Source organism: Phodopus roborovskii, unplaced genomic scaffold, assembly GCF_943737965.1.
Source record: "Phodopus roborovskii unplaced genomic scaffold, PHOROB, whole genome shotgun sequence".
NCBI lineage: Eukaryota > Metazoa > Chordata > Mammalia > Rodentia > Cricetidae > Phodopus > Phodopus roborovskii.
The window spans coordinates 2,652,174-2,668,744 of record NW_026126563.1 but is presented as its reverse complement, the minus strand read 5'-3'; the positions used below and the strand labels follow the sequence as shown (position 1 = coordinate 2,668,744).

Below are 16,571 nucleotides of genomic sequence, written 5' to 3'. Positions count from 1 at the left end.
AGCTCAGACTGGTCCTCACCCCCCTTCCCCTTCCCCCACGAACCAAGCGGCTGTGATGTCCTTGCTGTCGCCGCCGCCCCACTGCGCCGAGCTCCAGCCCTGGGGGCACGGGCGGTGCTCAGCTGCCCAGTCTCGCGCTGGCTTTGGGCTTCCTGGAGGGTCATGCAACGCAGAGCTGTGACTAAGGCGCTCACTTGGTTACTCTGCCATATTCCCGATCTTCCTCTCTCTCCCTTCCCTTCCCCCTTTACCCACCCCCGTGTTCCCCTCCACCACCCTTGAGCCCTCCCCCGCCCCCCAGACGCCCACCCTTAGGTTCCTTTCCCTGCAAGATCGCAGAGGTGGCGCGCAGCCCGCCGAGCCCATGACGGACCCCTGCCTCCTGCCTTCAATGCCTCAGCAGAAGAACCCCAAAGGCTGGAGAGAGGAGGGCTGCGGCTGGACATCCTCCCGGCGACGCTGCTCCGACCTGGTGCTCCTGGTGGATGAGACTGGAGACTGAGCAAGCCCCTGCCGCCGCCTTCACTGACGCCCTCGCAGTTGTTGCCGTCGGTCGGGACCGGTCCCCGCCTTGCGCCTTCTGCCGCCCGGTCCAGATCGGGTCCAGGCTTTGGGCGCCCCGGGGCTCGCCCCGCGCCTGCCGCCGCCCGCGCGACGACTGCCCGCCGCGTCCTCCTGACAGCTGCGGCGGCGGCGATGATGCAGAGGAGGAGGGTGCTGCCGGCGGCAGTGCTCATGGTGGCGGTCGGCGCCCGGTTGTAATGAGAGCGTCATGGTGGAGATGCTGGCTTCGCGGCGGTGAGAGAGCCAAGGAGGGTGAGAGCCAGCCAAGGGCGGAAGATAGAACAGTTCTGATCGCTATCGCTGTCTTCCCTCTCTCGCTTCCCCCCCACTGTATTTTACCCGTGGTTTGCATATTTAAAATCTCTGGACTCCATCCTCTCCCTACCAACGAAGTCTCTCCGTTTCTAAATGGAATTAGTGGAGATCGGAGCCTCTGGTGTAACGCACAGACATGATCTATGGACGCAGTTTGTTTCACAGTGAGTACCTCTCCGGCAGTGCCGATCCGTTCCGGGGGTGCTGCCACCTCGCCTCTTGGCCCCATGCACTGGGAAAAGCCCTGTCAACCACTCCAACCAGACCCCGCAGTCCCTTGGAGTCTGGGGCAGATGTAAACTTTCGGTACTGCAGCATCATACAGCCTGGCGGGGGCGGCGCACAGAGTGGAGCTGGACCTCAGAGTTGGTCAGGGAAAACCATTTCTCGGTAGGCAGGCTCTCTGGGTGGTCCAGAGGAGCATGCAGTTAAAAAGTAGACATGTGCAGGAGATTCTGGGCCCCAGAGAGGACGCAGGTGGCCACGGGGAGATAGCAGGGTGATCCTTGCTGGGCAAGAAGGAATAAACCGCCTTTGTGAGGTTCAGGGGCTCACTGGGCCCACCTTCTGTTTCCCAGGTAAGCTAGCACACACCTGAATTCAGGGGCTTCCCATAGGATACATCCCGGTCTCTAATGCTAAAGCTCTCATTATGCTTCCAAGTGTGATAAAGCCTGGGGACAAGGTGGGGAGGAAGGAGTAGAGGCAAAGAGGTTCAGAAGTCATCAAAGGCAATGTCAGACAAATGTGTGGTGGGAATGTCATGTTATGAAGCCAGGACTTGGGACTAAATCTGTGCCATTCTGCTAGGAGATCGTCTTAATCTACGAGTTCAACACTGCACAGGTGCTGTGTGTGATTCCATCAAAATAGAAACAGCAGAGTAAGGCCAAATATACACACTGATATGCCTAGAACCTCTTTGTGCCAAGGGAGATAAAGAATTACAGCAAGTTAGAAAAGATTTGCACACACACACACACACACACACACACACAGGAACAATCTTTGATTTATTATTATTATTATTACTATTATTATTATTATTTCGAGGTAGGGTTTCTCTGTATTGCTTTGGAGCCTGTCCTGGAACTCACTCTGTAGACCAGGCTGGCCTCGAACTCACTGAGATCTGCCTGCATCTGCCTCCTGAGTGATGGGATTAAAGGCATCCGGCACTATAGTCCTGCCCAATCTTTGACCTGGCAAAAGTGTAAAGTAGTGCAGTTGATAATTACCCAAAACTTAATGTCAAGGCTCAGGTAATTTTCCTGAGAATAATGACATGGTTTAGGTAAGATGATTGATTGATGCCGCCACTTCCCCTCCCTAAGTTAGTTTCAGGTGGAAATGTGCAAAGGAAGAGCTTTTATGTAATTGATCATAATAACTAATAAAAATGAAAGAAGAGAAACGTCAGTTATTAACAAGACCAGGTTTTTTAAAAACAGTTTTCTAGTTTCATGTTTCTTTAGACATTTTCGAGTGAAGGAAGAGGTAAACAGAAGTTTAGATCCTCGAAGGATGGTAGACTTACTACTCGGTGCAATCCAGGGTCTCTGGCCTGGAACTGACTCCACAGACACCTCCAAAAATCCCCTTTTCAGAACTGTTATCGGTTTCTAGATGACAGTCATTTTAGAATCACATTTCAGGTTAGAAGTGATGAATTTTATAGCTGGAGAATGTGATAAACAGGGCTAGTTGATAGTTTGATTAGGTTTCCCCCCTCCCTAAAAACAAGCATGCAAAAGCTAAACTAACATAAACAAACAAACAATCCCTCCCTGTAGCTCAGTTCCAATCCACTTAGATCTTTCTCTTGCTCTCCCTCCCTAGCCACCTGCCATAGGCTTTGCAGAATTGTTTATGTCCCAAAGTCCAAGCCTATTGGCAATAGTTAGCTTGGGCCATGGAGATTTTCCTCTTTGCATTTCCCTTCCTCCTCCTACTGTGGCTCTCCGTTTCCTCTAAAGATACCAACCAAAGCTCCTAGCATAGGGTCCTTTACTGCAGCAAGATCTGGGAACCTCCTTGCAATCTCCGTAACATTTGCAGAGCAGCATTTTTCTTAGCCTTGAAGTGTTTGGGTCTCATCCATTCTAAACAGGAAATATTTCCTTACGGGAGTCCCATGTTTAACTTAGAATTTGAATTAGATTTCCAAAGTTCTGAGTCACCTTTGTAAGGATTAACAATGATGCAATTATTCCACTTTGGTAACATCTTATCTGTAACTTGTCTTATGGTTTTACAATGTTTGGTCATTTTTGGTGTGAATTTTGCATTTCTGATTGTCCTTTCTCTGTTTCAGTTATAGCAAGTTTAATCATCCTCCATTCTTCTGGAGCAACCAAGAAAGGAACAGGTGTGCTGTTTTGTATCTTTTTTTAAAGATTCTAATGGAGATGTCTAATTATTTTGCATTTTCTGACTTTACCATACCCATTCCAGAATAGCTGGATATACATAGATAATTGACTGTCTTTGACTAAAAGGCCATCTTGAAATTAATTTACTGATGGATATTATGAGAATGTCTACTCTATTTTTGGTGTTATAAAATATTGGATGATGGTTTCTTTTATTTATTTATTTATTTTGATGATGGTTCTTTTTAAAACTTTTGTTTTATAGAAAAACAAATCACCTCAGAAGCACAGAAGCCAGTGCAGTGTGGAACTTGGACAAAGCATGCAGAAGGAGGTGTCTTTACTTCTCCCAACTATCCTAGCAAGTACCCTCCTGACCGAGAGTGTGTCTACATCATAGAAGGTAAGAGCAGAGAGAATGCCAGGCCATGGAGACCAGCCAAGACCCGGCCTTCTCCAGGCTCTGCATGTGTGGTGTGAACAGAGGTATTACAAAACTGATTTTTGAGATACTAAGCACTAAGGAAACAACTGTTAAGTCTAGAATCAGGCTAATTTATGAAATTATTAGAAACAGGTATGAACACACAAATATAAGTAAACGAGACAAGTACACAACCTAAAAGCTCTTTTTTCCAGCAATCTAAAATAGTACAATTTTTCTTTACTTGACAATGTCAATTTATGACACTTTGAAAATTAATATTTTACTGGTATATTAACAATAACAATTGAATGTTCGTTAGTGTTTACTTCAATATTATCAAGCAATGGAGAATCACATGACTAGCAAAGGTGTATCTGCAGTCATATTTTGTAAACATTAATTTGAATGGTATTTAGCTTTTTGTGTACTTGCAAGTGAGGTGATCATATTTTCAGGTCAGCCAAGGTTCTAATAAGAAGCTCTCATCCATTTTGCCAACATGAAGGACAAAAAGTACTTTAAAAAAGATTCCCCCTTCTGAATATTTTCCATTTCTTTTAACCTTGAGCCAGCTCTCTGTTAAATATAGAGAAAGCTTTTAAAATATGTGAACATGTCTCCCCGTGATGAAGGTAACATTTTAAGTGTTAGTTTCAAATAGCCTAGAACTTGCTACCTCCACACCATGTACAACTACAGACTAAGTTATGGAAACCAAAAATTGTGACTGCATATTGTCTCCTCATAAATTAGGGTTGCAGTCACAATGTATTTTAAAAGAGAAAGAAAGAAGAAAAGAAAGAAAATAACAAAAAGAACCCTCTAGCTTCTATTTCTCTGTCAATGTGGCTTGAGGATTTTGAGCTGCTCAGAGGCTTTGAGGTTTACATAGGATTGAGGGAGCAGGAAGAAGAGGAAGAAGAAGAAGAAGAAGAAGAAGAAGAAGAAGAAGAAGAAGAAGAAGAAGAAGAAGAAGAAGAAGAAGAAGAAAAGGAAGAAGAGGAAGGGGAGAAGGAGAAGAACAGAGAAAGAGAGAGAGAGAGAGAGAGAGAGAGAGAGAGAGAACTATGGTGTTATCCCTCATGGTTTATGTGTACCTACATGGCAGGCCTCCTTTTACAGAACACCTTGTACTAAAGTGCGGAGGAGTGGTAAGCTGGCATACAGGCCTTCTGAACAGGTCAAGAGAGGAATAGGTTGGAGGGAGATGATCCTAAAAAGGATTCTAGGAGCTAAGCCTATAGACATTCTTAAGTTACTTGTAGGCAATGGAATACCACTGAAAGAATTCAGAAAGCTAATGAGGTGAGACTTCAGTAGGAAAGTAACTGGAGGGTCAACTAGAGAGCTACCAGAGGTGGCGAAATAAAACAGAGGAAACTTGAATGAAAGATATTGGCAGGGGTGACAGACAAAAAGGGGAGAAATGTGATGTCTTCAGGTTATTGAAAATCAAATGACTAGGTGGACAATGGTAAGACAGGGTTTATAAAACACCGATGTGGTCACTGTTGATATATTTATAGCACATAAATGTAGAAAATGTTAGTGAGGGCTTCATATGAATAAAAATATCAGAAGGAGTTATTCAGAGCACTAATACTTCAGCTTACTAAAAACACAGATGTCTGACCTTTCCCTAGAACGCTGATTTCTTTGGAAGTAGAGGCTCAGGCACCATCTGATTTTGAAATCATTTCACTGTATTTCAGCCACACCCAGTGCACTTCAGTCACATGAATAAAGAGAGGCTGGAGGATGTTTCTAGAACATAACATGTTGGGAATAGACAGGGCATGGAGACATGGAGGGCTTTCAGATAAGCAGGGCAATCAGTAGGGATGTCGGGGAGCTGGCCTGGTGTGGATGAGACTCAAGAATCAGTAGGATTCCAAGTGACAGTTGCTACAAGAAGAAATGAGACAAACAGGCATATGTGTTTATTGTATGAAGAAATTAAGAGTCTGCTTGTGACTTTAGGATGAGTGCAGTGATTAACACAATCAGAGACAGAAGCATCTCCCAGTCAGTAGAAGATTGAGTGAAGAGATCACTTGGGTGAGGGGGGGTTGGGAAGATACAGTAAACAGGAATACAGGAAGGTTTTTTTTTTGAGAAAAAAAAATGTTCATATTTATCTCTAGAAGGAGTCATTTGATCAGTATAAAATAGGTAAATTTAAAATTAGTAAGAAAAAGAACTTTTTTTTTGTTATTGTTGACACAATGTAGATTGCCTGGGTAGGTCTAGATGAGGTAAGTTTGTGGATATGCCTGTGAGAGACTTTCTCAGTTGGGTAAACAGAGATGAGAAGACTCATCCTGAGAGTGCAGGGCGCTGTTTCCTAGTCTGGCTCCTCTGTAAAAGAAAAGAGCCATTAGTTTATTGCTCTCTGCTCCTGTGGCTATAATGCCACTAGTTGCTTCAGGTCCTTGCTGCCTTGATGTTCCCACGAGGAGGGGATTGTGAGTTAAATACACGTTTTCTTGTTAGGGCTGCTTTTGCCTTACTATTTTATAATAGCAACATAAAACAAAACTAAGGGGGATAAATAAGTGGCCATTTGCTTAATTAAGACAAGCTATGGCTGAATAAACAAAATCAGGAAGCTCTCAATGGTGAAAAGCAATATTCTTTCATGGATTTCAGATGGCATCGCACTCCTTCTGATAAAGGAGGTACACTGCATGTATATCAAGCGGATGTGCATGGGTACCATATTCCAAGAGGCTGAGGGAGATGGAAATCTTAAGGAATTTTAGTGTCAGTTGAATGTCAGTGAGGATGAGTAGAGCGAGGGAGTCTGTGAATATAACACATTGAAGATGAAGAAAAAACAATGATCTTGTGGAATGAGACCCTGGCAGATTTAGTTGCTTATACTGTGACCACCCATTTGTGCCATTGGTGATAACAACTCTGGGTATTGTGTTCCATTCTCAATGTTATTTGGTAATTTCTAAAATTTAGCTTGCAGGACTTTCTTATGTGGACTTGTGGGTAGTTAATTTCAGCATGCTGGGTGAAAGGAAGATCGACTGTGTACACGTAACATGGTTCTCTAGAAGATGCATGAGGGCATGCTGCTAGAGAAGACTGGAGTAGAGCACTTGTCCATATTGGATAGAGTGTAGGTCATAGAAAAATGAGGATGAGAATAAGTGTATTCTTCCCACATGACTAAAAGAAATGCCTGGAACCCAGAGGGGTTGCATGCCTTTAATCACGGTATTCCAGAGGCAGAGGCAGTGAGTTCGAGGGCAGCCTGGTCTGCAAAGTGAGCAAGTTCTATAACAACCAGAAGCCCTGTCTCGAGAAACCAAGAAAAGTAATGCCTGATATGATGAAGTAGTTTGTTTTCTCTTCAAATCTCCCTGCAGCTTATCAAAGAACAGATGTACAAGGAGGCTTATAGTGTAGAGAGTACAGTGTGGAATGAACTCAAGTAATACACTTCTGGAGAGTGGTATGCTGGGTAGGAAACATAACTTCTGAGATAGTTTCAAATGGTGTTTTTCAGTTTGAAACTTTGAAACATTTAATGGAAATTCTCTCGACTCTGCCATAGCTCCTCTGGCTGTTGACCTTTGTACTCTATACTAATGTCAGATAAAAACATGGTCTGCATTACAAACTTCTCTTTAGAGTAGGTTATGTTATGAGCTGGGCATGTTTGTACAGATTAAAACTGTTTTGGAGAATAATCTTTAAACATAAGCTGATCTCCTTGGTATTGATGTTTAATTTTAGAACTGGTGAACAATAAGTTTATATTTCATTACAAGAGTCTCCTGTCTCTACCACACATCTCAATTTTATATAAATCGATGGAATCCACACCTGCACAAGTTCAATTTTTAGGTCATCGATTGTGGTGATCAATATGCCTTTAAGAAACAGTGGAGAAGGATAGGGGACAATCTGAATGGTTGGTTGCTGATCATGTAGGCAGCAAGTTTTGCTGTGCCCAAGGTTTGGAAGGGTTAGTTCATGCAGGAGACTAAGTAGAAAGGAAGCTCTTTTAAGAGGCTTCAAGAAGTTGTTCCTAGCCTGGATAAACATCTATTGATATTTCAAGTATTGTTATATCCATTATGGAATATCCTAGCTGGGTATAACAGTAGGAATTGGCACTACTGCTGTTTTAGTCATGAAAGGGAACAGTGTGAGGGAGTATTAAAATATATACCATTGTGATGACTGATATGGTTGCTAGGCTCATCAGGCTATTTTATTTTTCATGGAGCTATAGAAATATTATGAAGGTTAACTAATTTTTATTTACTCAACATAATATTGAAAAAATACACAATGACACATATTGTGCTTAGGTACCAGGAAAAGACAGTAAAACAGGTTCCTTTCTTTAACGAAGATACCAAGAGGAGAATTTCCTCTAAACAAGAGGAAATTGTGTAGGAGAGCAGGGAAATGTGGCTTAGTTGTGTAACATTACCTTATCATTCTTCACGCCCTGAGTTCAACTACCTGCACAGAGAAACAAAATCAAACAATAGTAAACAAGCAAATGAAACCCTCTCTCAGTAAAGACCGGTTAAACAAATATGCCCCAGCTGCATAGGGGATGGTGTGTTAGAAAACAAGACATGCTCTAAGTACCTTGAGGTTTGTAAATCTGAGGTGATGAGGTCATAGAAGAGACCTTTCTCAAGGCCCTTATCTGTCAAGGGCATTGGTCTGTAGTTTGGCTGATGAAAGTATTACTGAAATTCAAGTGGAGAATGATGAGATCACATTTGATTTCTGGGATCATTACCCTTAATACCTTGTAAATGCACTGGGATCTAATCAAGACACCTGGTGGCAGCTACTTGAATGGTTGCATAATTGCCTGGGGGATAATTCCCAAGTGCTTTCTGGCATTAAACCTGAACATTGGAGGTTATAAGACAAGATAGAACTACACCCCTTCACCTTCTAACATGAGTTAACAGCATTGCTAACCTGGTGTTGGTTCCATGTTAGCCGTTCCATGTTATGATAGTGTTTTGTGCAATGCCATCAGTTTTAAAGGCCAACTTAAAAAATGATGCTTAAGCATCTACTTTCTTTGTACTTCCCAAGTAACTTTTCTACAGGGTTTTATTGAACAGTATACACATAGAACATCCCATGGAATCAGTTAATCAGCCTCAGGATTTAAGAAACTGCTTTCTACATATAATCTTTCTTTTCTTGTTCACAGCTGCCCCAAGGCAGTGCATTGAACTCTACTTTGATGAAAAATATTCAATTGAACCATCTTGGGAGTGCAAATTTGATCACATTGAAGTTCGAGATGGACCTTTTGGCTTTTCTCCAATAATTGGAAGATTCTGTGGACAGCAGAATCCACCTGTAATAAAATCTAGTGGAAGATTTCTGTGGATTAAATTTTTTGCTGATGGCGAGCTGGAGTCTATGGGATTTTCAGCTCGTTATAATTTCACACCTGGTAAGTAGAAGTTCGTTTTCAATTTTTTTTCTTAACTCCCTCCTTTTACTTTTCTATTTTCATAGTACAAATCTTTTGTAAGATGCTAAAAATTTTCTGTTAAATTTTACGTTATGCTTAAAAATACAACCTATAACCAACTCTCTTTGTGCTTCCCAAATTCTGAAAAAAAATTTTTAGCTACCATTGTGAAGTCACAAAAAGAAATGGATGAGAGCTCTATGTGAGAATCAGGAACATAATTATTTGAATTGACTTCCATCGTATTGGCGTGTGTAAGTTGAGAGACAACTTGTAATATGTAGACTGATTATAGGTAGGATATCACTAAACATGAAAAAGACAACTGTAATACTATAGAGGCTGTCCTCTAAAGTAATTTTAAGGAACTTGAAAATAAGAATACATTCGTTTTGAAAATTATTATTTATAAGAGAAAGGTATCCTTCTATACAGAATCCTAATTTCTTCTTAAAAGTGGAAATGTTTCATAGCTTTGAGGGAATGAAATGGGATCCAGTAGCTCATTCTAAGGTCTAACTGGAAATAGGAGTAATCATAAAAATTACTCAGCTTATTTCAATTTTCAACAAATATTCAAAGTGTTGGGTGATTCTGGCTGGCTCAATTTATGAAAAGTCATCTTTCACTACTACCAGAACATATTATCATATTCTTATATCTTCAAATCATTCTATACTCATCAATTGGTATCCTATTAACTGAAGTCATTTTTTTCCCTCCCAGTTGAAGAAAATCATTCAAATTTTAAGCAACTCATAACTTACGTGCAGTGACAGGCTTCTCACTGTGTGTGTGGTGTTTTGCTTTAGTTATAATAGGCAACAGGAAACACAGAATATAGGGAAACTCTTTGCAGCTAATATTTCATGGAATAGAAGTAGATGACTGAGGAATGGTTAAGTGATAGTTTTCAATTTTATTCGGTAGTTTGACTTACGTACTGCACTGGGGAAACTGAGTAAATAAGAGTTCCTGTGTTTGGTTTTATGATTCTAAGTATAAAGTTGTGTATAAATCATCTTGTCTCCAAAGTAGGAGCTGAGCAGAGCAGAAGGGCCAGCTCAGCAGCTCTAGAATTGGAAGCTGGGGAGATGTCAACTTTAGAGCCAGACAAGTTCTTCAATTACAGCTTTATGTTTTCTTTTTCATGCCATTAACCTTAGATATAACCTATGATATTTTTATTTACCTTTTAAAACATTATTTTATAAAAAAAGTAAAGACGATATTGTTCAGAATGATTTGAGTATAACTCAACCAAAATGTAGTTGTGAATTTGAAATGTTTTTTGAATGTTTGAAAGACCTCAATTGTCCCATAGCTAGTCAAAATGGATCAGCCTTTGGGTTGGAGAGGTGGCTTAGTGGTTAAGAACAGTGGCTGCTCTTCCAGAAAATCTGGATTCAATTCCTAGCACCCACATGGCATTTAAAAACTGTCTGTAGCTCCAGTTCGAGGGTATCTCACACCCTATTACAGACATATGTGCAGGCAAAACACAATTGCACACGAAATGAAAGTAAATAAATCACTAAAATGAATCAGATCATATGTTCCTTAAGAATAGGTATATTCTGATGTTATTGCGAAAGCAAGCGTACTAAACAATTTCAAAAGTAACTGCTTCTTGTGGTTTTTGTGTGTACTCTAATAGTATGAAGAAATAGTCCCTATGTCATTAGGGACTATATAACATTAGGGACTATTTAACATTACTTATTTAGGCCCAAGCCTCAATAGTAGGAGTTATAGTTATTTATGACGATAGTCATAAAATATATCCAGGAAGAAATAACTGGGAGGAGGTCTTGTCTTCTGTACTATGATCTAAAAATCTGAATTTTATCTCTGAAGTCTGAAAAACTTGATTTCCATACACTGAACTGAGTGGATATTTATTTCCTAGGTTGCATCACATTTGGCAAGCTAACAAGATTGACACACATATTTGTGTGTACATTTCTATGCACGTGTCTGTCTATACAATCAGTCATATGTGTCTATACATAGACATAGTAGACATAGCACATCAATATTCAGATGTGTACATTTTTAGTTAGGCTTTTACGATCACAGAGTGCAATGTAGCCATTCCTGCATATCCAGATTTCCATCAGGATTGCATACATGGGCAATTTTTGAAACTGAGTTCCACAATTGACACATTTAATAGCACTGAGCTAGGGTACTCGGTCTTTTATTACTAAAACATGGATCAAGTTTTCCAGTGCTTAAGAACTCAAACTCCCATTGGCTCATTCTCCTATCATCTCCTTTCTTTATGGTTTCCTGCTTCCATTTTTTTCCTTGCTGGCTTGCTACTTTGTATCTTCACTCAGCTCCAAAATTGTTTCTGTTTCCTAAGATCTGACTGAGTGTCTGACTTTTCTAATCACTCCAAAAATAAAATAAATAGCCCTTTCATCTGTAGCTCCTGCTGGCCCTACTGTCTAGGCTTTTGAATTTGCAGTGATGTCTGAAAATCAGCCAACTAGAACTCGTGCATGGTCAGGGAGGATAGGAAGACCGCCAACAAAAATATCAGGGAAATGGTGTTCAGGAAGGTGTTCTGTTTTCCTACCCATTTTAATGGTTCTTTACTTTTTAGTTCACTGATGGTTATTTTTAGTTCCTGTGTCGTCACTTAGGTCTTGAGTACAGGGATGAATCACCTGGGGCAGTAGTCTAGAATTACTTTCAGGATGAGGAAATAATCAACTAGTTCAAATTCCAGCATCTACAAAGAACAGCATGATTCTTAAAGAGGACCAATGGGTCCATGCTTCTGAGTACTTCAGAGAGGATTACCACAAGGAGATTTCCCCCTGCATCCTGTGGGTTAGTGGAGAGCAGACACATAGTGTCTGGGTTCCAAAAACAGCTAAGTGGTCCTGGCTGGGTGTGGTGGCACTTACAAATAATCCCAGCACTAAGGAAGCAGAAACAGTAGATGTGAGTTCAAGGCAAGCCTGACCTATATAACAAGCTCTGTGCCCTTCAGGACTACACAGAGAAACCCTGTCTCAACAAAATAAAATTGAACACCAGGGCTAAGTACTAAGAAATGAAAAACTTTAAGAACTACATGTTGTAAAATATGACACAGCCAATTCAACAACAACAACAACAAAAAATCACATTAAACATAAACATGCGTACTCTTAGAGAACTTTCTTATTTTCTAATTTAAATAGTTGTGCCATTAACACTACTCAAACTGAGCAGTACAGAAACTCAAACACCTAGTAAGCCTTGACTAAAGCTGCAACAATATACATCAAATTCATAAGAATGGATGCCCCAGGAGAAAGAGTGTTCTTAGACTCAAATAGAACCAGAATAAAAATTGACTGAGGTTTATTAGTACACTTAAAGATCCTTATAAAATGGGTTTTATATTTTTGGTATTATTTGTGTAAACAAACCATTTAAAATAAAAACATAAAAATAAACTATGGTGGTTAAATAGTTTTAATAAAGAACATTGTTTCTCCCTTCTATATTTTGTAACTTCAACCTAAGAAAGCGTTTTGAGCAGAAAGTAACAGTTTCCAAGCTGCCTTCTTGTGGGGGGGGGGTTCTTTGCCACAAGAAAATTTAACCTGAACAGTGAAACCATAATTATATCTTTGGAACTACAAGATCAGTGGTACCACCCAGGGAGTCTTTAATCCATCAGAATGTAGGAAAACATCCAGAGAAGGCAATATTTTCTCCCTTCAGTTACACATATATTTTGCTCATCTTTTACTTTACTTTCTAGTAAATAAAGGTGGGATTTTTTTCCCCTGCTTTTTTTTCAGACTAACAAAGTAAACATACAGAATCTTCCACTTTCGATGATTTTTTTTCTATACTATTCCTATGAGAAATTACACACATCCTACTAAAGCATTTTAGCTGAAGGAAGGATTGCACCTCACTGTTACAGAGTTAGGTGAGTTAGGCATTCCCATGGAAGTGAATGGAGTTTTAAATGCTTTGGGATGGTGATGATACTTTTTACTTAGCTAGTACCTTTCATCCGAAGAACTCAAAGTCTCAGGGACAGTCTGCTGATTCCTAGCCTTTCTCAAATTGCTCGCTGAGTAACTTCAAAGGCATTTGAAAGAGTACATTGTGGAGCAGAGGTTTAAACCAAGCATTTCATAAATATCTCTGTGCAGAGTAGATGAAATGTGCTATTAAATAGAAATAGTCTTGTATTTAATGTTATCTTAGTTATTAGGTACAACTTTATCCTCCTGGAGTGAATGAATATTCACTTAACTACTTTCAAAGTTTCTAAATTTCCTTTAACAATTTAGACTTATTAGTTTTTGAGCAGTTTGTAAACGAGTGTAGTATTTACATCATCCTCATACCCCTACTCTTTCAAATTCATTACTTCTTTAATTATCATATATATGTATATATGTGTTTGTGTGTGTGTACACATAGGCATATATCTACACATATATGTAGATGCACATGCAACCTGCTGAGTATATTTAATATTGCTTTTATGTAGAGCTTCTTGGGCTTATTCCTGGAGAAGACTGATTCTTCTCCCAGTTGACAGAGGTCATCATTTAGGTAGGGATGGATAATTACAGTTCTGGTATCCATTCTGATGTAAAACAAAATTCTCTAAAGAAAAGATTAGTTTAAATTTTACCTAAAAGAAAGAATCTTTGCAAGTCTAAGATTTAAAATTAAAAAAAGAAAAAAAAACTTTTTGGCATAGAAAGTGAAGATAACATAATGTTAGGTTAGGTAGCAACATCTTTTAAACTATTGTGCTTACAGTTTTGACCTGATCTAGTCTCATTGAACCTTAGGAATAACTGTGAAACACAAACTTTGAGGAGTAGCATCGCATTTCCTTTTTGAGGAGTATTTTCTCAAGGAACTAAAGGCAAAACTTGAAATTTTGAATGTGGAGCAGGTATCACTGATGGTCATGTGAGACTTGTTTCTTCAGTCCCTGCTTCTTACTCATCTGGACCATTCACTGGTTCATCTCATCAAAAGCTGGTGGAGGACTCAAGCTGAGAGGCGGAGGGGGGGGACGTCAGAAGGAAGAAATCGCTGCTTGGTCTAGGTGGGTGTTCAGGAGAGAACTTGAGAGTGGGAGAGAGACTTTCCAGGATTAGCTCCCATCTGTGCAGAGAATGCCAAAAGCAAAATAAAAGGAAAGAGAAGATTTGCTGAGAAGTTTCCTGTACAATACAGATATTGTCAGGCTTTTTCTCCAGGATACACAGTGTCCAGGTACAGACAGGGCTCTTATTTGCAGTTACTCGTTGGTTCAAGGTTTCGCGGGGAGGGGAGGTTGGTTTGGGACATGGTACATCCTGCGTGGGACCGCAGAGGTTCCAACATCTTCTTTGAATTAGAAAGAAGACTTTGGGGTTTCTTTCACTCATTCCTTCATAACACAAAACAACAACAAAGGAGAAGCAGGTCCCCAGAAAACGTGGAAGTCCGCGATCCCCAGAAAACGTGGAAGTCCATGGTCTGTGCTACTGATGATGGTAAAGGGCAAAGATGCTACCTTTACAGTGGCATGGATGACTGCAGAAGTACAATGGAGAAATTAAGAACATAGAAGGCTTCAGTGACACCCCTACCCCCAATAAAAAGTATCAGCCTAGACATGAAACAACTGTAGAGAACTCAAAATTGTAGTAAGGATGATGGAGGGCACAGCTGAGGGCTTCTGTCAGGGTGCTTAATGGAGATGATTTTAGTTTTCTTTAAGGGCCTGGGAGTCTGACCATGCTCCGGTCAATATATGTGCAACACTCATTGGACTCGTGTTCTTATTCTTTTCTTTTTTCTTCCAGTGAGGAGGTCACAAGGGTGGTAGGTGGATCTCAGACGAATGGGAAGTGAGTGTGATGTGGGCATATGTTGTGAAATTTCTAAATACGCAACAAAAATATTATGCTGGAAAATTGGAAGGAAAAGTAGAAGCCAGGGAGCTTGGGAAAACATGCTACCTCGTTCATGAACTCTGCCCAGACATGGAGCTTCTCTTGCTTATCAGTTTATGTAACTGTGCTGACATGCCTGCTGCAAAAGGGTAGAGATTATGACTCTAGTGTTATCTGTATTGAAATTACTTTCAGTGCAGTTATATTAAGAAATTTAATTACAGAAAACTATGGCATCATCTCATAATTCCCTGCCATGACTCGAAGAGTTCACTTTTTTTCATGTTGTCAGAAATGCCTTTCAATTGACAATGGCTTCTTGCTTCCCTCTTCATCTCTTAAACTTTGTGCCTTCTCTAACCAACTTACCCTGAAGTAGATAGTTGCTTTCTTGTTCATCTCTCATATTTGTTCCTGCTGATGTGATTCTCTGTGTATGTAGCCCTCAGTTGAAACTTGTGCTTCACAGGGTAACACTTAAGAGGGAAGTTGGTGGAGTTTCTTCATTCAGGTGTAACTCAATTTTTTGCCCTTCGTCACACATGCCTCCTTTCTACTTGTGATGTTAGTTGCTTTTAGTCACTGTACAGCCCAGCTTTTTCTAGGGCTACTGTAAGCAGCTCAGCAGAGAGAGGGGTGTATCATCAAATCTCCTAGAGGAGGATCAGAAGTAAGAGTGGGGATGCTTATCGATTTATTGAAGAGAGGTCTGATGGGCTAAGGGGAAACCATACTTCACCTAGCTGTGAGGTCACCTCTGCATCCAAACCTATCATAACATGACGAACATCTAGCCTTCCTTTTAATTGTTAATATAAGTAGCATCACTTAAAAATGAATGCTACGGAATATGACCAAAATTAACCGGAGGACACAGGTACTCATTCTCCATTTTGACACTTATCCTGTTCAGGAATTTGTTTAGTTACAAGAGTTACTAGTATAATCTTTCCCAGAATACTCTGTTTAACATTCAGTTTATCATTGTATGTTTGAGGAACATACATTTCAATTTATGAATTTCATATACATTTGCCTAGGGAAGTATTTTTAAATCTTCATATTTAAAACATTGTCTTTCATATAATTTTACAGACAGATTGAGTTAGTGGTATATGAAATCAGTTCAGGATTATAAGGAAACAATATTGTAATAACTAAGAGTGCCTTTCTATTTTAATGTTTGATGTCATTATAGCTATAAAGGTAAACTTGTGCTTTTGTTCTTAAAGAGACCACACCTTAAATTTCCACCCTACCTTGTTTGCTACTTACTTATTTGATGAATACTTCTGGTCCACTTTGTTGATCATAACAGCATAAATATAGTATACCATAACTGTAGCAACCATGCAATTAATTCATTGTCTCTGATCAAATCAATCTGTGTAGTAGACTAATAATCAGGGCATGTGCTCTACCCCAATATTTATTTGCAGGAATCCATGAGTGTATTGTTACATGTTTAAGGAGAGTTAGAATCACATGCTATGTGC

At 40.0% G+C, this 16,571-nt stretch overlaps 1 protein-coding gene across 1 annotated transcript in view; it reads left to right on the top strand.

Moving 5' to 3' along the window:
- Window positions 1–893: 893 nt before the first annotated feature.
- Window positions 894–16,571, top strand: part of Neto1 (neuropilin and tolloid like 1) — a 104,026-nt gene continuing 88,348 nt past the window's right edge. Inside the window, exons 1-4 of the mRNA XM_051202082.1 lie at window positions 894–1,043; window positions 3,194–3,247; window positions 3,517–3,654; window positions 8,885–9,133. Coding sequence (XP_051058039.1) covers window positions 1,016–1,043; window positions 3,194–3,247; window positions 3,517–3,654; window positions 8,885–9,133 — 469 coding nt within the window. The 5' untranslated portion in view covers window positions 894–1,015. The remainder of the gene's footprint in view (window positions 1,044–3,193; window positions 3,248–3,516; window positions 3,655–8,884; window positions 9,134–16,571) is intronic.